This window comes from Perca flavescens, chromosome 10 (genome assembly GCF_004354835.1).
Source record: "Perca flavescens isolate YP-PL-M2 chromosome 10, PFLA_1.0, whole genome shotgun sequence".
Taxonomy (NCBI): Eukaryota; Metazoa; Chordata; class Actinopteri; order Perciformes; family Percidae; genus Perca; species Perca flavescens.
In genome coordinates this window covers 6,869,797-6,896,034 of record NC_041340.1, presented here as the reverse complement: position 1 = coordinate 6,896,034, position 26,238 = coordinate 6,869,797, and the positions used below count along the sequence as shown (strand labels likewise).

General features: G+C 40.3%; 1 protein-coding gene across 1 annotated transcript; it reads right to left on the bottom strand.

Moving 5' to 3' along the window:
- Nucleotides 1-6,846: 6,846 nt before the first annotated feature.
- On the bottom strand, nucleotides 6,847-24,146 carry LOC114562877 (uncharacterized). Its single transcript, XM_028589536.1, has 8 exons — nucleotides 23,991-24,146; nucleotides 22,286-22,446; nucleotides 18,397-18,653; nucleotides 16,138-16,225; nucleotides 12,782-12,894; nucleotides 11,711-11,848; nucleotides 11,396-11,486; nucleotides 6,847-7,056 (listed from the first exon to the last, which is right to left on the bottom strand). Exons 1-8 carry the CDS (start codon nucleotides 24,079-24,081, stop codon nucleotides 7,018-7,020), a joined length of 978 nt encoding a protein of 325 aa, XP_028445337.1. The 5' UTR covers nucleotides 24,082-24,146; the 3' UTR covers nucleotides 6,847-7,017.
- Between the last annotated feature and the right edge of the window lie 2,092 nt (nucleotides 24,147-26,238).

Sequence of the window (26,238 nt, the reverse complement as noted above, 5' to 3'; positions counted from 1 at the left end):
AGCTGTAAAATAAGCTGCCGCCACACGGTCAATGGTGTGTCAACATCTTGCCACTGTCAAGCAAGGAAAACACACATGCACAGAAGTACACGTGCAGCTACACACGTGTTTGCATTATTACAGTTGGGAGAGCCTTTATTGTCTACATTTATACCCTAACCTCAAACCGTTTTCCTTCCAGCTCTGCATGCTTAACCACAACTTTTACCTTAAACTAAACCCAAGTCCAAACCCATAAACGCTCCTTAAAAAAGTGAAGATCGGCCAAATTGACCTCACTGAAGAATGAACACTCACACTGGCTCTCATTTGGATAGAAAAACAAGGATACACCCACTGAGATGTTGCTACAACTCCCATCAATCATGTTCCGTCTGCAGAGAGCCTATTGAATCCATACAAAAGGGAAGGCTACGAGCCAGGAAGCAGTGAATAGGTTAGCATATTAATGGTGACACAGTGAGCACATCCTGGTGGGAGAGGGCCTTAAAGGAGCTCAAGGTTCTCGAAAGACACGTGAGTGTTTTGATGAATGTTCTGCCCTACTGGTTAAGATTACCGTAGTCTCACATTGCCAGACCTTACTCCACAGCACTGCGGAGGAGGGTCTGGCTAGTCCACACAGCATTGCGGGGTCGGAGGGAAACGTGCTCTGGTTTATTGGCATTTTTTTAAACCAATAACAATCGTCTTGAGCGGTTCTAAGCGCCGGACGGAGCAATGGCGCCTCTGCAAAATAGCCTCGGGAAGGAACTTGTTTTGGTGGAACGTGTACGTTGCAAAAGTTGTTTTAGTCGTGCAACAGAAAACTCAGATTGGACAGATAGTCTAGCTAGCTGTCTGGATTTACCCTGCAGAGATCTGAGGAGCAGTTAACCATAGTCCTCATAAGGTTTAAAGGAGTTTAAAATGCCAACACAAAGAAAGCGGAAGGAAACCGATATTCGGCCGAAATGAAAGACATCCGGCGGAATTTCCGGTGGCACATGAACAATCCTAGAAATGGAACGACGTGGATATAGACTAAGCGTATCGTACCTATTCTATGTGCCCTAGTTCTACCAACAAACCTTGTGTCAAAAAGCAGAGACCATCACTGTTCACTGCATGTTTCTCACGACAGTCTTTCAAAACCCTTTCAGACGTACAGTACGCCTTGTTGGTCTGTGGTATGCCACAGCCAGTCACTTTCTAAACACACCAACAAACGGATAGCCAACAAGAGAAAGATGAAAGTAGATCTGCAGTAGCTACTACTGTCAGTTGCACGTTCTCAAACTTTCATAATCCATATTGTCCACACTGCTGATGGATGATTTCTGTAGATGTCGAAGTGGGGGGTAGATGAAAACAACAACACGCATGCTCCGGTGACATGCAGTCACTGTGAAAGTTTTAACAAAGAGAGATCGCGTGCAGCTTCTCCTGCTTTTGTGTCACATCTTTTAAAAGATGCCCACCACAAAGACGACAAACATGGGGACTACCATTGTGCACTTGCATGACAGTAAATAACCGGAGTCAGAACTAAACATGGAGAAGTTCAGTTTTTATGCACCACATATCTGGAAGAAACTCTCAGAAAACTGCACGTCCGCTGCAAGTCTCAGTTCTTTTAAATCAAGGCTGAAGACTGTTCTGTTTGATGCTGCATTAGTAAATTATTCATTTCATACACTACACTGTAACTTTTTATTCTTATATTTCATACCTCTCTTATTCTATTTTAGCTGTTTGTATATTCAATTTTATTGTTTGAAACTGCTCTTTAATGTTTTTTATGAATCACTGTGAATTGCCTTGTTGCTGAAATGTGCAATACAAATAAAGCTGCCTTGCCTTGCCTTGTCAATAGTCTTTATTCCCAATCCAAAAAACATTGTAAAAGTTCCTCTACCATTGCTACAAGTTGTTCAGCAAACATGTCTGCTGAATTCATTAATGTTTCTTCTAATTTATTTAGTTTTAACTTGGTTTAATGAAACTTTAAGATACCGTTTGTATTCTTGCCACCATTTTTTATTTTTTTTATTTTATAGCTATAGAGTTTGTCTGTTAGTTTAAAGTTGGTAGTCCCCAGAGAAAAAGTTGGTAATTTCATGGCGCAGATTAGAACCTGAATGGAAACGTAAGCAACATTGTGTCAAATTGGTCGTTATTACTGTTACTTATAAAGTGTCAGGTTTAAATCCATCATAGTGTCAAAAAACATTAGCTGATGTTGTTCCATAGCTAGCTCAGAGATTATCGGCTAATGAAATGACTGATTTAGCAGGGGGGGGGTTAACAGTTCTGCAAGGCACTGTATATGTGTCACATTCTCTTTGGGGCCTGTGCCCCCCCTACAGGTCTGATCCTAGAATCGCCCCTGCTTGCCACCTTTTAAAAAGATGTTAAAAGTTCTGATTGCTCACATCACGAACGCCAAATATGTGCTGGGTTTTGCTTCATTAAGAACCTGAACTGCCTCTTTAGCACGTTGCCAGGTTTGCATTTTCCCCTTTATTTACCTATTCATTTTGTTTATGGGGAGGATTCCTCTACATGTGATGTCAGTGTTTCTATAGAGAATACGAATAGCTTCGTGTTTACATGCAGTTTTGTGCCGTTGAGTTGCTTGCAGCACGAAGCTGGGCGCTAACAGCTAAGATCCTCTGCCGCCAAACAAGACCCTCTCAAAACCCCGACACCTAACCCTTGTGTGTGTTTACTCACGCCACAGTTAAACATTTACATACTCATCCAAACAGTGTCAGCGGGAAAACCGCATCATCCCGCTCTGTTTTACATTAGCATGCGGTCGAGCAGTTTGTCTCTTCCTCAGAGAGGGAGAAACAGTCCCAAAACATCCATAGTAATCAATCTGATGAAACCAAACAGCAGTATACACAGAGGACACCGGCGTAAACAACTTTTAACTCAGCTGGATTGAAGTCTCATCTCCACGAGGAGCGAATAAGACGTGACTCCATGTTACACTAACATTTTGTCTTTGAGTTTAAGCTCCGGACCGCAAACAAGTATGTGCTGAACATCCCAGTTTGTTTTCTGAGCAGAGACAGATGACTATTTCTCTAAATGGACTCCAGCTCTCATAAATGTTTAATGAACGCTTTCTATTCACAATAATTGAACATTTTCCAAATCCGTGTAGTGTTATTTATAATCCATATAAACTACATAGAGTACATACTTGGACCACATAATCTGTGTTTGTACAAGCAAGTGCACAGACAAAAGTCACACATGGAAATACAAGCCTCCTGGTCTCCATTTTAACAAGTCTCACTTTTTTTTTTTAATGGGTATATCCTGGTGTTAAATATCTGTTATGTGTTTTGCCTGGCTGTGACGATGGTTGGACATAAACATGCTATTCTTGCTGTACCTATAATTGTTCTATTAATAACGCCCATAATGTCTGAGTCTCGTTCTGCATGGAAGGGTGCAGCAGTATTTATTGTGTGCAAACGCGACCTGTTTCCAGCTGCCACACGTTGTTAATCTCCCTGGCCACACCTCTGCCACTCACAGCCCATTTAGGTCAGACTTATTTAGCGCTTGGCAGTCAAAGAGCAGGCTGCCGCTGCTGCCACTGGTGTCCCTCGTGGTCAGGGGGCGCCGCCGCAGATCTGGGGCCACACTTTTCTGACAAGACGTAACACCGGCTTTCCGCAGCCTGAAAGGTCTATAGAGAGCAGCATCACCTCGCCTTCTGTTACCGCTGCTCCCTCAAACTCCATCCCAGACACAACCATCAAATACATGCATACACAGTTCTGTCTAGTGGTGCTCTACGAGGGGCGAGACCACCTGGAGTGGCACTTGACAGAGTTGGGTCTAGAGTCCAGACCTGAACCCGGCATGTACCCGCTGATCCCGACTGGTAATGCCAAATTTGAGACTCAAACTCAGTCCAAGATCTGTTTGCTTTATTTGATCCATTTCTGACTGTTAGCTCACCAGGCCAATGCAGTGCATTGCCTACAGGCTAGGCCATTCTCAATCTGCAGTCTCCTCTGTACTTGTGTTCTTATGGACGTCGTCAGGTACGGCACAAGTACTAAATCCACTTTATTGGGAACGTAAATTTCATGCAGTCACTTTTTCACACTAGTAGTTGATCCAGGTGTGTAGTGTTCATTGCAACAGAAGTTATTTGTCTCATTCTGTCCTCTAGACCCCCCCCCAAAAGATCTGCAAAATCGTATGACCTAAACTGGGACTAGTCTATGTCCACGACGTTCCATTCCATCCCGGAATGCTGTGTGGACTAGCCAGACCCTCCTCCACAGCGCTGTGGAGGAAGGTCTGGCAATGCGAGACTACTCCACCCAAACACCCTCACAAAACCCACTTCCACGTATACAAAAATCAACCATCAGCAGTGTGGACAATATGGATTATGAAAGTTTGAGAATGTGCAACTGACAGTAGTAGCAATTCAATATTAGTGGAAAGGGTGTTAATCAGTATCACAGTTTTGGAAGCACATTTTACATTGGTTGTTTTTCCTTACAGTAAAGCATCTTAATTTTCTTTTACCCCTCATTGCTTATGTTCAAATCTTTCGTTGACCACTGGATCTGTATTGCTGAGCTTGTTAGAAGATATTTGCACCTTTATGACCCGTCAAACCAGCTTCTACATCCTCATATTCCCCCACAGATTTTCTTTTTAATAGGTATGTGACCCAACTGGCATTGAGTGTAAATTGAAACAAACAAAGAGTGTGTTTCTATTTCATGCAAAGTCAGCTTTGTTGTAAGTACACTCCAACATTAATATCTAGGATTAATTTAGGTGTTCACCCTAATTATCACACAGGGAGAGGTAATGAAATTCAGTGTTTTGGTAGACGACTAAGATGCTGAACTAAACCCCAGGCTGGACACTGTTTACAGGAGTGAATTAAAAGCATTTGCTTTTAAAGCTACTTTTTTGTTGTATATAGTTTTGCCAAGAATTTCAATTTAATTTATTTTACGTTTCTCATTGCATTGATTGTCACTTAACAACAGTGTATAATCCATTGTCTGTACCTTTTAAGATAGGTGCAAGACTTGGACACCTGAGACCAGAATTTGCATCCGGTGTTCCATGTGCTCTTAGGCTGTTCAAACTTTTAATTGAGGTCAGGAAAAAGGTTATGGTTTTGTTAAATATTTAAAAAGTAAATTCCTCCTGTTTTGTGCTTCAAGTCTGTGTTGACTTTTTTAAAGTAGTTAATGAAAACCACAATCTTTTTCTGACTTTCAAGGTCCTATGACATGCTGCTTTTTGGATGCTTTTATATAGGCCTTAGTGGTGCCCTAATACTGTATCTGCTTGTTTGAAAGCCATGATGTCTCTCTCTCTCTCATGGGTGGGCCAAATTCTCTGGGCGGGCAAAGCAGAGAAAGGGGAGGTAACCTTGCTCCTTATGACCTCATAAGGAGAAGATTCCAGATCGGCCCATCTGAGCTTTCATTTTCTCAAAGGCAGAGCAGGATACCCAGGGCTCGGTTTACACCTATCACCATTTCTAGCCACTGGGGGACCATAGGCAGGCTGGGGGAACACATATTAATGTTAAAAACCTCATAAAGTGAAGTTTCCATGCCATGGGACCGTTAAAAAAAATGACCATAAAAATATGACTCATGCTGTAGTTACCAGGAGTTGTTGTTGATCAAGTCTACAGCGCTGGTTAATACTACGCTGGAAAACTAATTAAATGTCTCTTACAGTTAGTCAGTTGTACTTGGCGTTGATAAAATGTGAATGCAAATGAGTTTTATATGAACATGACTTTTTTATATGACACAATTGCAAAAATACATACCGTAAAAGCAATTTTTTTATGCAAAAGTAACAGATCAGCCTCTCAAATATGGGGGTTTCCTGATATTTTCTGTTGTTATTAATCTGAACATTGTTGGGCTTTGGACTAGTCTCGCTGGACGGAGCAACGGTGCCTCTGCAAAATAGCCTCGGGAAGGAACTTGTTTTGGTGGAACGTGTGTACGTTCAAAGGTTTATTTAGTCGTGCAACAGAAAACTCAGATTGGACAGATAGTCTAGCTAGCTGTCTGGATTTACCCTGCAGAGATCTGAGGAGCAGTTAACCATAGTCCTCAGAAATCGACCAAGGTTTAAAATGCCAACACAAAGAAAGCGAAAGGTGACGGATATCCAGCCGAAATGAGGAACATCCGGCGGAATTTCCGGCGGCAACTGAACAATCCCGGAAGTGGAACGTTGTAGATAGAGACTAGCTTTGGACTGACAAAACAAGAAATTTAAAGACATTACCTTGGACTTTGAAAAATTGGGATGGACGTTTTTCAGTAAATAATCGTTAGTTGCGGCCTTAATACGTAGTTAAATATATAATGTGACATATCCGTGCATCAGATGTATTCCCAAACATTTGCTTTGTCTGTACATTGTACAGACCATGGCATCATATGGTCAAGCGATAAGTGAGGAGACCTGATGATCAGAGTTGGGATGTACCAGGTCCTCAGTGGGGGGAACAATCTGCGGAGCTTCTTTTTAATCTCAACAACACGTTTGTTGTGTCGTCTGCACACCAGCTGCTGCTTCCCCTGTGAGGAGTCATTGGCAAAAAAACAAAAGAGAAAACATTCTCAGGTGGTTTTTTGCTCTTGTTAGTGGTGTTGATTACAAGGTCTGAATAATGGACAATTACAGGAAAATGTGACTTTAGGAGCGTTAGCCACATGTGATGTGCATGTGTCTCAGTTAAAGAAGGACAGCAGCACACTGTGCAGTGTTTTAATTCAGTCATATATCACGAAGCAGATTCTTTTCAAGACAGGTGAACAATAGTGGGGTCAAAAAGTAAATGTATGGGTTCACAGGTATGTTTTTCCAAGTTTTTTTTTTGGTTTTTGCGACAATGACTGGGAAGTATTCCACGAAGCTAACCGCTCACACAAACATCTAGTGGTTATCTTCTGGAGAAGGTGAGGAGAGAAAAAGAAGACGAGGCCAGGCTCCAGGCTTCTGTCCTCAAGGAGGTGTTTGGTATCCGTTGATAGGGCTCCCTGCCTGAGGACAGAAAAATAAACCGTAAGTGAAGACGACAAAGACAATAAACATGAAGTAAGTGCAAGAAGGGAAATTTAGAGAGAGAAATGCCTTGAGGGGAAATGTTCCAGTAAGTAATGGCAGCTCTATAGACCTCTAGATATCAATATTAAAACAGGGCATAATTTGACTAATAAGTGTAAGTTTTTTAGATTTCTAGGTTGTAGGCTCTAACTACATGGTGAAAGAGTTACTTAAAAGGCCGTTGAAACGAGCGCTAAGCGCCGGACATAGCAGCGGTGCTTCTGCAAAATAGCCTCGGGAAGGAACTTGTTTTGGTGGAATGTGTACGTTCAAGAGTTGTTTTAGTCGTGCAACATAAAACTCAGATTGGACAGATAGTCTAGCTAGAATTTCCAGCGACAACTGAACAATCCCAGAAGTGGAACGTTGTCGATAGAGACTAGGCGTGGCCAAACTTTAGTGAGTGAAACCACAGCACTTCAATGTTTAGCAATCCTCGTGTCTACATGGTGTGAATCTAGTTTATATAAATCATGTAAAAGCTGGTAATGTGTTTTATCATGGTTGTCTCCAGCTACATTCCTCCCTCTATCTTTTTAGCTCTGCAAAAAGAAAGCTCCCCGCATCATCATCATCTGCATTCAATCAGAATAATTATCCCAAGAAATTCAGCGCAGAGCCTGTGAGAGGTGAGGGGAATGAAGCACAGAGGCTATTGGTAATCACCTCCCTCCAGTCGTTATTAGTCATCTCTCTGCTGCTTTGGAAGAGGGACTCGGACGGCTTGGGAGGAAGCCATGTGCAACAGACAGATAGACAGACAAAACAGAAAAAGCCTGATGTGACTCCGGTGCCCAGAAAGTATCAGCGATCTCTCAAGGCTTTGGCAGAACAGCAGCTCCTCTGGGGACTGGCACACGAGAATCAGCTTAAGTTCTGTCTGTCAGGCTTGCTCTTATCCACAGATTTAAAAAAAAAATAAAATAAAATAAAAAGCACTGAGCTTGTCACTCTACAGATGTGGGAGCTTTTTAAAAAATCCCCATAGCGGACAGCGAACACCTTTTGGATTCTTCACTATAAAGATGGAGTGTTTAAGGTCCTGTCAGGATTTGTAGGCGCTTCCTGCAGGAGCTCTTTGTTGGGTTCCTGTTTGATTGCAGAATAGCTTTGCAATCAAAAGTTTCCCAAAGCCATCTAACTTTTGTAAAGCAGACAGAAAAAAGAAGAAGAAAAAAACACTGATTAGACTCCAGTGCCCATGAAGTATCAGTTTTATGAATGTTCTGGCAGCCCTACAGCTCCACAGGGGACTGGCAGCTGTCCTCAGATGACTGTCTATGTTTTGAAATTCTAATTTCACTCGTGAGATTTGCACTTTGTATCCGATCCAGAGATTTTAAAAGACTGAACTGGTCACTAAACATAAAGGATATTTTCTAAAATCCAAAGGCAACTACAGTATGCACCTTAGCCCTGGAAGGTTGATAATACAGATGTATTTCTTATATATTGATTATACTGATATTACAGATACTATTATTATATAAAGACATTGAATACCCATTAAAGCTTGAGAACATTTTAGATAAGAAGCATCATTCAACTAATAATTCTCTGGCATTTTCATTCACATACCCATTCAACTTTGGACTCATTTTTGTAGTTGTGGCCATAATTTCAGTTACGATAACATTTTAGTCAACAAAGTAAAAGCTGAAATGTGGGAACAAGAAGACATCTCTACAAGGGGTTGAACAATCAGTTTTTAAACATGCAAACACTTTAGCAGGATTGTCTAATTGTCTTCTTTTTTTTTTAGGCAAAACCAAAGTGAGAACATCAAAGTGTTGTTAATAATCCGTTATTGGAAATCTTATCAGAATGTTTGTTTTCTTGTTTCTTGTGCAGATGTCGCTGCACTCTATCCCCGCAATGAACTTGGTGAGTACAATGTTATTATTACTGATGGAAAATTGCCAAAAACTACAAATATGAGACCCAAGTTTTAATATATACTTGAATTACTTCTGGGGCCCATCATTTTTATTAAAAAATATAGATTTTCAAAAAGGGACAGATCAGTTAAACTTCAAATTCACCTATTTGTATGCCCCCAATGTACCTATAAATCAATGTTTCCAGCTGAAAAAAAGACACTGATCATCCCAGTTAATAGTAAAGTAAGTTAGTAAAGACCTATTGTACAAAGAAACGATCATAAAAGTTTCAGTAATTCAAACTAATTGGAGTGAAATGCATGAAGCTGTTGATTATGCACCATGCCACCAACTAATTTATAAGCAATAAATAGTTAAACTGCAAAAGTTTGAGAAGAATTGTTTTTCTAAAATCTAACTTGTGCCCAGATTCTGTAGGATTGTTTTTCACAATTAACAGTGTTTGTTTTTAATACTGAAATAAATTCCCGCATTTTAAAACACACAATTAAATTACTGAGCCATATTCATAGTTAACCTATGTGCCGCCTAGTGGCTGTTAGGTGATATGACAACGTCTTCCACCGACACACACAATCCTTCGTGCTCCTCGCCTCTTCAGCGCTGCTGAACACCGTATGGAGTCGTATGTCTTTGTTAAAATACACAGCAGGCAGACAAAACAAAAACACTGATGAGACTTCAGTGCCCATGAGGGTTCAGAGTTTTTTTTTCAAAATCCTGGCACCACAACAAACCCACTGCGGACTGGCAGCTGATCTGAACTTCAGTCTCAGTTCCGGAGATTTTAAAACACTGAAGTGATTACTCTAAAGATATCGGTCCCTTCTCAAATCTAAAGGAAACTGTAGCTAAAAGGCGGAGTACGAGTAAAAGGGACCTGAAGGAGGTCTTCTCCGGGAAAAGGACAGCATTGTAATAGTAATAGTTTGAACAGTTTTAGATATCCCTTTTTAAAACCTGCAATAGCTGATTTTTTGGCCACTTCATGATTTGAAAATATTGTGTAAAAAAACATTGATTATAGGTTGCTTTAATGTTCAGAAACGTGATCTTTGTATACGTGTGCAAAAACTCTTACGATGGATGGATGATGGATGGAGGGAGGGAGAGAGGGAGGAATGGATGGAAGAATGGATAGATGGATGGATGGATGGAAGGAGGGAGCGAGGGAGGGAGGGAGGGATGGATGGATGGAAGAATGGATATATGGATGGATGGGTGGATGATGGATGGATGGATGGATGGATGGATGGAGGGAGGGAGAGAGGGATGGAGGGATGGATAGGTGGATGGAAGAATGGATAGATGGATGGGTGGATGATAGATGGATGGATGGATGGACAAAACATATGACTGAAAGATACCCTATGTTCGCTCATTAGATTCTTCTTTAAGGAACATTCTGCGGTCACCCAATGATTGCATAAATGCTTTCAAGGAACCTTTTAAAAAACAAAAAGAATGATGAAACTCCAGTAACCATAATGTTTCCAAGCTCTGGCTGTATGACAACCCCCTGCAGGGACTGGCAGTCGCACCCAGATGATTATTAGCCCTGATTTTTGGATATATTCTATTTCACTCCTCAGATCAGTCCTCATCTTCCATCTACAAATGTTTTGATACAGAACGGTTTTAATACAGTTAAGGTCGCTCTTTAAATAAAAGTTCACCTGAGGTTCTAGTCAAATACAAAGAGAGCCAACGAGCCAATGGATTTTCTTACAGGGGCGGGCTCTTACATTTTCTTACTTTTAAGAACGATGATCATTTGATGAGTTGATCAAAAGAAATTCAATCAGCAACTATTTAGGTAATCAATGAATAGTTTTAGTAATTTCTCCAGTAAAAATGTCAACCGTTTTCTGGTTCTAACTTCTCAAATATGAAGATTTGATGCTTTTCTTTGTCATGTACAGCATGACAGAAAAACTGAATGTCTTTGGATTTTGGACTGAATTACATCTTGTTTGTCTGTGGTAAACAAAGCATTTTTCAGAAAAAAAGAATTATTCGATAACGAAAATAGTCATTTGTGACAGTCCTACTTCACATATGAGTGCTGAACTGTTATGGCTTCTTTTTTTTTGATTTTGGTATCCCCTTTGGTATCCAACTCTTCTGGGGATTGGCAACCATACTCAGATTAATATTAGCCCTCCCTAATAAATCTCTAATATTTCACCCCTGAGGTTTGCATGTGTCTCCCACACAAAGATTTCAAAACACTAAACTGGGGCCCTCTGACATGTAGAGGGACTCTGCCCAACATTTCTTGAACCCATTGCAAAGTTTGTGAACCTGATGAGACCTTTGTGGTTTTAAACCATGCAGCATACGCCCATTAAGAAGTAGAAATATGAAACTGGTACCTGGTTAAAGAGCTCCACGTACGGCATGTTTAACTTCTCCACCTGAGACTCCAGGTCAGCCACTGCATCTGCATCCCATGATGTTATACTGCTGCGAAAGGAAGGTTAGACATGTTGTAAATACTGTAATGTCCTGGAAACGATGTAGGAGTGGGCCACAGTGGAAAATGTATAAAAGTGATGGGAGATAATAAGAAATGTTGTGTTCTTTACTTAATGCCCTGTTGGAAAACACTCCAGCGAGGTTTTCTGGCAAAAAGATGTGCAGCTTCATCATAGTGATAAGTTTACTATATCTTGCGTCTTCTTTCTTACCCGTCACAGCCTTGAGTGTCTTGTAGGGGACAGACAACGCTCTGTGAGGGACTGTCATCATGTTTCTCAACCTTCTTTTTCAATTTGATGACCTGTTGCAGCAGAGCGTCTCTCTCCTCCATCAGGCAGTCTTTGAATCTGTGATTAAAAAAGGTTTAGACAATGAGATATAGCCTGTAGAGATATTTGGTGGGGGGGAAAGGTTTACATTTTGTAAAAGAGGTTGTACTTTCTAATGTTGAGTTCATAGTTAGGGCATACCTGCCAACACTCCCGTTTTTACCCGGGATTCTCCCGTTTTTTAGCCCTATCTCCCGGACCCCTCCCGGTTTATTTTTCCCGGAAAACTCCCGTAATTTGCATGGCCCAAACTCCTTTATAAATAATCGGACCAATATGTTTGTCTAATGTTGCCAGATCTTGTATGAAACGCATCCTATTCACACAACATACACAATTTTCAACCCGTTTGTCACCTCAACCTGGCAACCCATAACCCAGTTGTGCAGTTGATCTCTGCGAAAGCTTCGCAGAAAGTTTAGACCCAAAAGTGAGCCGATAAAAACGGCAGGTGAAGGCGGTGTTCCCGCAAAGAAATCGTAATATAGCTGTAAATTTCAACAGTGTTGGGCGCGACAATTTACATGTATCTTACCTAGCCATATCGACAACCTCCACGCTTTTTGTAAGGTGTGTCGCATTGATTTTAATGTAGCGCACGGCGGGAAAAATGACATTACCCAGTGCAGTAATACACAGCGGGTCTTACAGTACACTTAACAGTACCCCCCTCCCTGGTCACAAATCTCCCGGATTTTGAAAACCAAATATTGGCAGGTATGAGTTAGGGTCTCAAAGCCTGCGCATTTTTGTGTCTCACGTGAAAAACAGACATACAATACATACAATGGACACATTAAGTATGTGTGCAGGGGTGTAGCACAAAATTCTGGGCCCTGTAGAAAGGCATTTTGACATTTCATATGAGGGACCTGGGTAATCAGTCCCCCCCAGTCCGACGCCCCTGTATGTGTGTAGTATGTGTGATTGTAAATGTTCAGGGATACCCACTTCTTGACACAGCACATCCAGTAGCGCTGCTGCTGACAGAGCCACTCAAACTGCTCCGCTGTCCTCTGCAGTTTGCTCAGACTCCCCTCATTCTGCTGCTGCAGCTCCCTTACCTCAAAGACAAGACACCATCACTTTATATTCCTCGTTCAACCAGGACGTGATTGAGGCAACGAGAAAGCAGGAAATAATGATTGTGGTGTGTTTGTGTCTGTCAGGAAAAAAAATACTCTTGAACTCAGTGGCGTCATCTGGAAAGATGAGCGAATGCAACAGGGTAGGACTTCATCTCCGACTCCCAGGACATTCACAACATTTCACTGACTTTATCCCCAGCAAATAGATGTTCTCATTAAGTGACTGACAGGGCGGTCTGTTGTTTTGTTCTGTTGGACTTGTGCGGCTCTCGTAGGAGAGATAATTGTGGAGCCGGATTGTTTACTGTTTGATGGACTGGTTGAAACGGGGGCCAGGAAGGGAGTGAGTCTTTGAAGCCAAGTGTAAATAACAAAATCATGACAGTATGTAGGAATGTAACACCCAGACTGCCCAGACGCAACACACATTAATACAAATCTAATGCCAGAAAAAAAAAAAAAAAAAATCTGAATCAGTGCATTCTCTGGAGTGGTTGTAGTTTTTCAAATTTGGCCACAGTACATAAATTTGAACCTTGAGGTTTCATGTTTCGTGAGATTAATTATTCAAAATCCAACAGCAGACTTGTTATTCTCTGTTTGTAAGCGGCGCGCCGACACGTTGACCTAAACTACTCCTAAGAACAGAGTTAATCCATTCCTTCTTGCAGCAGGATGATGTTGTACTGCATTATTTGTGGAGGATTTGGCTGCATGCTTTGACAAAGAGAAGTACTCCACATTCGTTATAAAACCATCAAAAGTACATGACTTATCTATTTACACTCAAGCGGACAAGACCAGAGAAGCAGTGTTGAACAAAGTGTCCAATCCTGACATCTGCTGGACAAAAGGTCACATTACAACCACTGACTTCTATGTCGTGATACTGGTGGGTATTTAACCCTTGTGTTGTCCTCAGGTCAAATTTGACCTGTTTTCAAAGTTTTTATATCAGAAATATGGGTTTCTTTGAACCAAAATGCCCAGAGACATGGATGCATGGATGTATGGAACCCATACAACGATCTCTGCATGTAAAATTAATGATTACTTTTATTGAATTTTGGGTGTTTTATTCAATTTTATAAAAAATTTTAAAACAGTATTGTGACCAAACTTTGACATAAACCAGTCAGTGATTCACTCAACATCCTCTGATCTTAACTATTAGTCAAAATAATTCATAATTTCTGTTTTTTTAACTCCAAAATTGGGTATAATGTCATATAAATTAGGTTTACTGACCATGAATTTAAAAATAATACGTTGAAAAAAGTGACAAAAACGTTTTAAAAAGTGTCAAAAGCATAAAAAAGAGCCAAAAAACGCTGGTAAAAGCACCAAAAATTCAAATTCACTTTTGACCTGGATCGACAACAAGTTCATGGTTGACAGGAATACAACACACGGGTTAAACGTTTAGTTTGTTGCTAATTAGCAGTCTTGTATAAAGTACCTGAATGCAATACTTGAGTAAAAGTACAAGTATCTTGCCAGAAAATGAATTTGGTAGAAGTTAAAGTCACCTTTTAGAACATTACTTGAGTATAAGTCTCAAAGACACTATCAGTTCTTATGCTTCCTCCTCTTCTTTGGTTTTGGCCCATGTTCTTTTTATTTGCTGCTTGGCAACAAACAGGCATTATGTCACCAACTGGAAAGGAGTGGGCATTAACATGCAATCTAGCAGCAATGATTCGTCAAACTCGAAATCTAGACGCACCCTAACGGCAGCAAATTTAATTTGCAGCCAGGGGGGTCTAGGCACTCTCCGTTGACTTGCGAGCTGGAAAAACCAAACTCTGGTCAGGCCAATCACATCGTGTATAGAGTCGGTGGGCGGGGCTTATGGCTGCTGCTGCTGGGAACAGCGGTCTTCTGGAAGACTTGGAGTTCAGCTTTTCTTTGAGAAAAGAACAAAGAACGGCACAGAAATCATTCTTAAAAAAGGAAGATGTGTTAATGTGTGCTAAAGTTGAATCTATCAACTAGCTTCGCTACCTTCTTCGTTGCTCTGCCTGGTTGTAGCGCTATCCTATCGCGGGCAGAGGGAATTTGAAAGACAACCGTTTATCCCGCCCCTTGCATTGAGCCCTGCCAATGGTGAGTTCCCAGACCCAACATCTGGATGTGGGTCTGGCTTGTCAGGCTATCGCCAAACCTGCTTTTTTCCAGTGTAACAAATTTCTGATTTTATTTTGTTGGAACGAGTAAATAAAATGCTTAAGGGAAATGTACTGAAGTAAAAGTAAAAGTTTCCCGAAATATAAATAACAAAGTAAAGTACAGGTACAGGTACAGCAACGAAGTATTTGTACTTTGTTACATTACAACACTGCTAATAAATTTGTGTGAATAATCTCATTAGGGATGAGACATCATGTAAATAACCATTCATTGGTTACATCTTATTAATGTATAGTCACACAAACTCAGGCCACGATGTGCAAACAGTGGTTTCGGACTGTCATATAAAATTTTTCAGGTCCATCGGAATTGTATGTGATGTAATGAATGCACTGTGTATTTTTGTCATGCTGTGATGGACAATAACACCTCAAGCAGTTTATACCGCCAATTATTTTCTTCATTTCACTCAAAGATAAAAAGTACTGTTGTGCTGTCCGTACCAACATTGTGCGTAAACAGAAACCTGAATGAATTTCAATTTTCAAACAAACTTCAAACTCCAGCAAACTTTTGTGTACATTGAAAATACTTAAAGATGGCAATTAGTATTGTATAAAGGGAACAGTTCACCCACCAAAATGTGTGTTTTGAATGGAGCTGAAACAACTGACAAAAAATGAATGGGCAGCAATTTTTACATTGATTAATTGTTGTTGCCCTTGTGCATCCCTTTAAAAAAACATTACAGAAATGTCTGGTTCCAGTTTCTCAAATTATAACATCTGCTGGTTTTCTCAGCCTTCTTTGATGATAAAATGAAATATATTTGGTTTTGACTGTTGGGCAGACACAACGAGCAGTTTAAATATGTCAATTTGGGCTTTGCGAACTTGTGACGGCCCTTTTTCACTTTTTTATGGCATTTTATAGACCAAATGATTCATTGATTAATCAGGAAAAATAATCAGCCGATTGATTTTTAATGAAAATCAACTATAATATATAGAGGAGACATTTAGGAGTTACTGTCTCAGACTCTTACAGACCCAAAAAGTGCCAGAGCTGCATTCAATTCGGTTCCCTTACCTCCTTCTGATGAGTGGAGCGTAAATCCTTCAGATTTTCTATCAAAGTTTGGTTGGTGTCATGTAGCTCCTCCAGCTCCACTGTCTTACTGTTAGGAACAATGACAAAAAGATTTGATCCTATCTGTGTTTACTCAACACTTGTTGTGGCCAGTTTAATTTGACCTGAGTAGAGTCCTATCAATGTAGCTGTCATTGTGTTTGTAAGTTGCAAAAGCTGAAAACTAATTTAAATTGACCTTTAATCCACTTTTTTATAATGATTTTTACATTTTGGCAAACTCCATTTATCTGATCTCTTACATTAATACACAAAAACATAACTTCCTTTAAAGAATACCCTTACCTCGACAATAATATCATTGCTTTCTGGATAAAATAATGAATGTTTGCTTCATATGGTGCAGTATAACTTATTTCTTTAACGCATGGGAATGGGAAGAAAGTTTATTTCTAACACCAATTATTTCTAACCCCTAACTTTTTGTCATCGGTAAAAATGACTGAAAGGAGTTGCATGAAGATGTTTCATTTAAAGTTTAAATATAATATATGTTTGGTGCTCCGAGTGCTCTTAACTAAAATAATGTGTTTTTTTCTAGGTTTTTTTCTTCCACAGATTTTTCTATTCAGCGGGATTTCTATTCTCAACCCTGCATGCTCCTCGCTGTCACAGATTCATTTCCACAATTGTATCAATGCATTTGATGTTAGAGTCAATGGGAATTTTAAAGGCAAATGTAAAACATATACACATTGACCTTTCTGCTAATGTTAAGATTGCTTTCATCTTCTTGACTTGTCGGCTGGAATCATAATGTGATAACGCATTCTGACACTAAGCCAACTCCCCGCGGGGATTTAAAGTCAGCAGATTGAGGCACGGCGCTGCATTTCTGCTGACTTAAAAAAGGTCTGAACTCAATGCTTTCATCCAGTTTTGAGATGAAGTTCTTCTTTGTGGGTTTGCAGAGCAGCTGGTGACAGCTTCACTTGGCTCCAGTTTGCTGGAGATGGTAATCAAACGTTAGCAGGTTTTTTTATTCATTTGAATGTTTCTTTTCTTAGTCTGCGGCCTTATCTGGGTTAATGTTTGTTATTATATTTAGTTCGGTTTAAACAGCTGGGGTGGAACATGGAGGAATGCGTTTGAATCAAACCATCAACAATTCAACGTGGTTAAAGAAAACGAGAAGGTCACCACAAGCTTTTTGTTCAGGTATTTCCTCCACAACTCAGAGCTGGGACAGGTCCTCATCTAGAGCACAGTAAAGCACGCTTGTGCTTTTAATTAAAAAGGTGTGCACATTGGACACTGACAGACCACACACTCAAAGTGATTATCACCAATATTGCTGCTGGAACGCTGCTATGTGGCTGTCCAATGCTTAAATGTAGTGAGTGAATTTCACTACATTGTACTGTAGGATTGTATGTGACAGTCTCTTTTACTTTCTTCTTTCTATTAATAAAACGGTTTAAAACTATAAAGAAATATGATTTTTCTGGAATTTGCTTCAGTCTAAGAATGTACTCTATATCCACAACGACGATTGCTCTGGTGCTGCTGGAAATTCCGCCATATCACGCTCTTTTCGGCCGGATGTCCGTTACCTTCCGCTTTCTTTGTGTTGGCATTTTAAACTCCGGTGGATTTCTGAGGACTATGGTTAACTGCTCCTCAGATCTCTGCAGGGTAAATCCAGACAGCTAGCTAGACTATCTGTCCAATCTGACTTTTCTGTTGCACGACTAAAACAACCTTTTAACGTACACATGTTCCACCAAAACAAGTTCCTTCCCGAGGCACCATGGCTCTCTCCGGGGCGCGATATTTTTTTTCCACTCTGGCCACGCCAAGACCCGCCCTTCAATAGCATTTACACACTACTATTGGCCAGGCATCCATGCTTACATGTGCAGGTCCTATCCCCTGACCAATCCCCTAACCCTAACCTTAACCACTCAAGGTCAAATGCCTAACCCAAAACCAATTGAGCTGCTTCGTAGGGCGGGTCTTGGCGTGGCCATAGTGGGATTCGTAATTTTGCCGCTGGGGCTTAGTGCTGCCAATGACGATTGCGATTGGTTTAAAGAAATGCCAATAAAACATAGCACATTTTTCTCCCATCCCGGAATGTTGTGTGGACTAGCCAGAAGGTCTGGCAATGCGAGACTAGTAAGGATGAAACTAAAGATTCAGTTTTATCATGAATTATTGGGTTCATTCTTTTTCAGAAAGCATGAAAAGTGGGCCTACCTGCGCAGCTCTGCCTGCAGGCTCTCCGTCATCGCAGCTCTGCGCCGGGCTTCACTGTGCAGCTCTGTCTGGAGGCTCTCTGCCACCACAGCTCTGTGTTGGGCCTCAGCATGCAGCTCCTCCACCAGACCCTCCAGCTTCACCTCGGAGCTCTGCAGGCACAGTATCTCTGAGCTGACCTGCCGCAGCAGCTCCGCGTCCCGGGAGCTCGCCTCCGTCAGCAGGACCACGCGATGCTGCAGCAAGTTCACCAGGTCCTGCAGGCAAGACAAATGGAGACACTGACACATTCTCACACATACAGATAGGTAAGGACTCCATAACAATCCACATAGATTTTTGCAAAATGTTTTTACACAACCAAATTCTATTTTATGGCTTTTATTGTTCATCAATTACTACATCAACTACTTTATATAATGCACTCTAGTTTTCTTTCTTGTCTCTGCTAAATGATGTTACCTAATTCAATTCAATTGTTTTTATAGTGTCAAATCATTACAGGAGTTATCTCAGAGCACTTCACAGATTGAGTAGGTCCAGACCACACTCTATAATTTACAGACCCAACAATTTCCCCAAGAGCAAGCATTTGGTGCGACAGTGCCTTTTTACAGGCTGAAACCTCGGACAGAACCTGACTCTTGGTGGGCGGCCATCTGCCGTTGCCGGTTGGGACACAGAGACACTGATGCACAGAAATATGATTCATAATAATTATAGCAGTTGGTATGATGAACATACATACAGAGTGTAATAGCTTCATCTCATCTGACACAGATGCTTACATAAAGGGACACAAACCCAGAATATATACATAAATGGAACATATTAACTCTGCATATTAAGCTCATATTACTCGGTACACCCTGACCTTTTAAGATCTCCCTGGAGATGTCCCGATCGTAGCATTATCATCTTACACAGACTGCGTTTGAGTGATCGAATCAAAGACACCTACTGTATAGGTCAAAGAGTTTGTGGCAAGCCCAAACCTGACACTATATCAAATCTATGTGGGGAAAGGGAGTGAGCCACACACTCCAAATCTCTAACAAATACCACTGAGGTCTCTAGAGTTCTATGTATCATTTTGTCATGTGGATTGTACAGTAATTTTATTATGCTGGTCTGTTCTACTCTATTGCACATCTGTCCGTCCTGAGAAAGCGAACCCTCCTCAGTTGCTCTCCCTGAGGTTTCTTCCATTTATTTTCCTGTCAAAGGTTTTTTTCGTGGAGTTCTTCCTTATCCGATGCGAGGATCAGAGGACAGTAGGTGTCGTATGCTGTACCAATTGTAAAGCCCTCTGAGGCAAATTTGTGATTTGTGAAATTGGGCTAAATAAAAAATGGACTTGACTTCAACAGAGGAGCTGCTCATTTGTTACTATTAATCAGGGATTAATCTTAAAGGTTGAAAGTAATAACTGGAACATAAAAGAAGAAGAGACTCCGAGTTTTCTCTCATCTTTCCTTTTTCCCCTGGCCTCTAAAAGTATTAAAATAAAGCAGTCAGCAAAAAGAATAAAAAAAAAACCCAAAAGGTTGGTAACCAATGCCAAAACCTCTGCATTTACAGCATGTTAACACTGGCACTTACTCATAGCCTAATTCCAGTGTAATTTCAGTAATTACAGCATAGGTGGTAGACTGGTATGGTCAAGGCTATGTGCATTCAAATGATGGGATTGTAATGAGGTTAAACACTACAAGATTAAATGACACAAATTGGACAGGAGTTTGTTAAGTGTAGCAGGGAGGAGTAGGGAATGGCGGACCCAAAGTGCAGAGAGAGCAGGCAGGCAGAAGTGAAGGATTTAAGTGTTTAGTGGAGGATTTAATGAAAACAAAAAGCCGCAGTACAAAGACTGGAAAACTCACAAACAATAAACTGATGGGAAAAAAGTAGGCAGGAGCAAACTGACGCAGGCACAAACACAAGGCACAGGGAGGAAACACAAGGGCATGGCTACAAAACAATCTGACACAAGACAAGGGGAACACAGAGGCTAAATACATGAAGTGATGGGTAAATCAGAAACAGGTGAGACAACAGGTGAAGCACATCAGGGCAGGGCAGGACAATCAACAAAGGCGGGAGACAGAAAGCAAAGCTAGACATGACAAGACAGAAGACCAGACTATCAAAATAAAACAGGAAGCAGGACAAACAGACAAAACATGACATAACCTAAATACAGACACTTGACACAACACTAGGCAACACAAGGATAACAGAGAACACAGGAATAAACCAAAACACACAAGATACAGAACAGAGTACATCAACACAACAGGGAACAGAAAGGTACAGAAAGTGCAGACACAAAACACTGAAACCATAACAGAGTTGGCCTTCAGGTAAGTATTTCCTAACAAGACCAGACCAATGTTTGAGGTTAAAATAGAGCTGAATGTTGTTTTGGGAATCATGATTTGGTGAAAGGAGTGGCTCATAGTGATCAGCTAACTGCAGCTCTGTGGAGCTTTTTTAGCCTTTTTGAACTAATAGTTTTGGTTTTACGGTACATTTACTGTCTGGTTCATTCCCATGCTAAAGCATGCAGATTTGTCAGCCAACAACGCTCTGATAAATCCACTGTACACTACCTTTCCTTCACCAAACAGCAGACAACATTAGAGCCTAGCTGGTGAAAAAGTGAAACATTAGCAGCTAAAGAGCCAGATTTTTTTCTCCGTAGTTGGTGAGACCAAAACAGAGAAAATATTTGAGTGAAAATTGGACTTAAATGCATCAGGGGAACAGAAAAAGACTCCACATGAATGCTAACGTTGCTCTGTATGTGCGGATGCCCCCAATAAGCAGGCCTGGATCTAGGCATAGCCATTCTATGCACGTACCTAGGGCCTATTTGCCACTAGGGAGCCCAGTTAGAGGGAAAAGTCAAAGTATATTTGTTTATAGTTTTAAAAACAATTTTAGACATGTATATTTTTTATGTATATATATATATATGTATGTATGTGTATATATATATATGTATGTGTGTATATATACATATATATATATATATATATATATATATATATATATATATATATATGTATGTGTATATATATGTATGTGTGTATATATATATATATATATATATATATATATATATATGTATGTATGTATGTATGTATGTATGTATGTATGTATGTATGTGTGTGTGTGTGTGTGTGTGTGTGTGTGTGTGTGTATATAAAAACGTGGGAAAATGTGTTTTTGGTTCCGTATGTTAGCTAGCCATAAAGGTTACACTACCACTTTTCTGGGATGCTTTCGGTTAAAAAAAGAAAAATATAAAAGAATAAAGAAAACAACAAAAAGGGGCTTTACACAAGTCTGTCTCAGTTCCTTCAAATAAGCCTAAATTAAATTAGCACCATAATGATTTGTGGCAGTTAAAAGTAATCTTGTTTATCCACTTGGAGGGGTCCCAAAAAATGCAGTATGCCTTGTGTAACCTTTCCATTTAATCTGGCTCTGCAAATAACCAAAAAATAATCACTTAATGCAGCATACAATAAATACTATGGTTTCTGGCCACCTGGTGAATGTAAGTCACACTTTTTTTCTGTTGTTGGTGTTCACCAAATCCTGAGGGAAATATCTGGCTCTTGAGCTGCTAAATGCTCACCTATGTTCACCAGCTAACTGTGTCTGTCTGCTGTTTGGGGATGAGCAGGTAGTGGTATTAGAGCTTTTTTATTGAAACAGTTGGCTGCTGAGTCTGAAAACATCACTGATGAAAGAGGTGCAAGTGAACCTAAACAGTCAAGTTTCTGTAAAACCAAAACAATGAGCTGAAAGACGCTAAAATGCTAAGAAAATACAAAATTAAAAAAATCTGATTATTTCTTTTAAATCCTAATCTGCTCACCTGTTGCTGGTGGATCCTGCTGATGAGTTGGTCCTCTCTCATCCTGAGCTCCATGTTCAGCTGCTGCTGCTGGTGGAGGAATCGAGCTGTCGCAGCTTCCAGATCATTCTGCAGCTTCCTCCCCCTGTCTCTGGACATCAGAAACTCCCTGTCGAGCACTGCTGCAGCCACAAACAACAGACCCAAGTCACGTTTGGGCAGCAAAACCATTGCTGTGTAGACCATTTTCATTAAAACGGAAGATCCACTGAATGTGTGCCACTTGGATGTGTTTTAATGAAAGGTAATGGAAAAAGTATGTTGTTTTTTTACTGCTCACAGCATAAATTAACCATAATGTCTTAAACAATAACACTTTAAATGGAGGAGTATGTCAGCTGCTGACATCTCTGGCGTTGAAACATTTTCCTCTCACTGGAGTTTAAAGGCATTCCCACTCCCCTCACCTCATCATGCACTTTTTTGTGTCCCTAATACGTTTTACACACATTTACATTGGATCTCAGCTCTGTGGCCGTCCTCATTTCTCATTTTAGTGTTCATAACATGCGCATACCTTGGCTACAGTCTATCGTTAGTGTTGCAACTCCAACCAGTCATCAGCAGAGGTTGATAAAGCCTTAAAATATAACCCTTAACAAAGACACTCTTGACAAGCAGAAACAACATTCTTAATTAGAAATATGTATCTTAAGTGGCAAATTTGATTCTGATGGTTCACAGCTGGCAATCCAGTCCTTGATATGTAATAGCATCAGAATCAGATGTATTGCCATTGCATGGAATTTGCCTTGGTGGGTTAGGTGCATACAATAAACATATGAAAATGAAATGAACAAACAATAAAGCAAAGTACTGCAACAGTTAAGAGCATAAACATAGAATAAATATTACAATAAAAATGTGTAAAAGAAAAAATATATATGTGTGTGTATGTGTGTCTTCAGACCTGATGTGTTTGGTTGCCATCTGGCTCACTGCTTGAATAAATAGGAAAACTACAGTTTTTTCTGGCTTTTGTGGAATCTTTGTCTTTCTCTAGTCAAATACGTTCACTTGAGGCCTCTAAAAAAATATTTAATACTTTTATGCCTTCAGACATGTTTAACTTATGGTGCTCAAACCTAATCTGATTACTTCAGTGACGCTATTGTCACTGTGGCGTATTGTAATTGTTTTCATATAATAATTCTGTGAAATGTTATCTCGTCCCTGACAATACCATAGCAGTAAATGACACACATTTACAGACAATGAGGCACAGTTCACTTTCAAGTCATGACCTTTGAAGCAAGTTGTTATAATATCAACTATGGACGATGTTGTGAGGAACATTCACAGGTTAATCTTACTTCTTAAGCATGTAGCATGAATCTGTGGTTCCTTTTATGGCAAGAAACCAAATTTGAACATCAAACTAATACATTACAAAAACGTAAATAAGAGGAAGTATGAACTCTTAGACAACACAGTACTATGTCATAAATTACACTTTGACATTAGATTGCATTACTCTGGTATTCATCAGAATGTCTGAATTTGCACTTATTGGTGCCTCAAGTGCAATTAATACAACTGTGAACTGAGGAGAGAAAACAATATAACAGACAAAAAAAGATTATATTGGCAGTTAACACTAGACTGAACCAGTAACGGCTCTGAAATGTAAATGTGTAACTTTATTCTCAGAGGTCAAATGAGTTACCTTTATCATAAGCCAGGCGGGTGCACTTGGCCGTCAGATACTGGATCTGACTGTAGTCTTCGTCCCTGTGTGCTCGGAAAAACCTCCTCATGCTCACCGGTGTTTGAACTGCTCTCTCCAATCCCACTCTAAAGCTTCTTCCACTTTCCCATGATCCTTAGGGCAGGGCAGGTGTGTCCCGCATGGTCAGATAGGAGACAGTGTGCACATTTCCTGCCATGTTTCACTCTCCCTGTACAGACAGTCGCACCTACAGAGGGCAAGTTTAAGCATTAATCCAAGCTGCTGTTTTCATAACATGGAGGCGAGGCGTGCTGCCTGTGTGTGTTTCTGGGTGTTTCTGTGTGAGTGTGTGTGTGTGTGTGTGTGTGTGTGTGCGTGCAGACCTGATGTTTTATTTGCCACCTGGCTCACTGCTTAAATACATAGGAAAACTATGACTTGTTTCGTGCATAAATTGAAGGTTTGATGTGATGTTAAATGCAAATTTTCTTTTAAAATTCTCCCCCAAGGCATCGAGTGCTGCGGGAGAGTTGAGGCAAGTCAGGCATGTTGCATCTAGCAGGCAGGCGTCTTCATAGCAGCAGCCTCCGGTTAGTTCTTTTATAATATAGGATTGCGTAAGGGATTTTATGGGGGGGAAATACCTTTGCCATTTAATAATAATTGATGTATCAAACATGTTAGTATGGAGTGTTAGTAGTTTGCATGTAGAATATAATGGTAAACTGTTTAATTTTTACTAATTTCTCATGAGATACTGTACCTACTCCACCCACTGCTAGCGGCTGCTAGATTGTTGACTGGTACCAGAAGGAGGGATCATATCTCTTCACTGGTTACCGGTCAAATATAGAATCGATTTTAAGGTCATGTTTCTTGTTTTTAAGGCATTACATGGATTGGCCCCTTTATATATTGCTGATCTCCTTACCCTACATCACTCCTCCAGGAACCTAAGATCGTCTGATCAGTTCGTTTTAGCTATTCCACAGTCTCGGATGTAAGCTAAGGGTGATCGTGCCTTCTCCGTTTTGGCCCAGAGACTCTGGAACAAATATTAGGTCCTCCTCTACTGCTGAGACCTTTAAGTCTTGTCTTAAAACATACTTTTATTCTTTGGCGTATGGTTTAGTTTAGGGCCATTTGTATAGAAGTGTTTTGTTTGTATGATTTTCATTGTGTCTATATTTGTATTGTCTTTTTTTTTGTTTTTATAACATAATATAACTTTGTACAGCACTTTCTTCAGCCTAGGTTGGTTTTAAATGTGCTCTATAAATAAATTGACTTGACTTGACTTTAAGAAGTCTGATACATGCATCCAATGATTGTGTGTCACCAGTGGTACATTTGTAGACCGGGTAAAGCCAGCCCGATGTGATTTCGCCCTGCAGCTCAAGCTGGAAACCTGAATGTTTTTCTAGCCTGCTTCCGTTACACATTTGTGGGGACCAATCACAAACTGGCTTATCCACCTGGCGCACTACTGGAGAAGCGACCAAGCAGCTTCTTGTTTACATTCAAAATAGCGGCCACTGAAGAGCAGCAACCCGTTGATGCCGCTGTCGCTGCTACGTCACCCGGATGGTTGGTCTGATTGGTTGAAGGACTATCCAATTGCGTACAGAGTCATTTGAACTTTGCCCGTTGATCACACCTCTTGTGCAGTAGAAAATACAGAGCAGACTCTCCAGACTAATGTTCAATCTTAAAAGATTGAGCTTGGTCTGCTGATAGCCAGACTAGTACATTTGCACATTTACTTGAGTACTGTAAGTACAAATTTGAAGTTCTTGTACTTGACTTGTACTCTCTTTTTCGTGCCACTTTTTTCTTCTACCTCTACTTTTCTACATTTCAGAGGGAAATATTGTACTTTTTACTTTACTACACTTATTTGACAGCTTTAGTTACATAATTGTGTCAAGGTGTCACTTTAGAACTTGTGATTGGCATATCTCACTAATTTCACAATATTTACAAACCAATCAATCTATCATACAAGTAAATAAGCCATAATGAAAATGATCATTAGTTAGCACCCTTATATAAAACAGTCAAACATTTGCTACAACTATAACAGTAAAATCCCACTTTTACATGAATGCATGAGTAATAACAATCTAATGAAAATATAATAGTTTAACAGTCATAGGGGAAATTTTTCTACTAACCTCCACCACTGACAGTCACTGTGTGCTGTAATGCAGATGCAGATCTAGATGCAGATTGAAAATTCTACTTA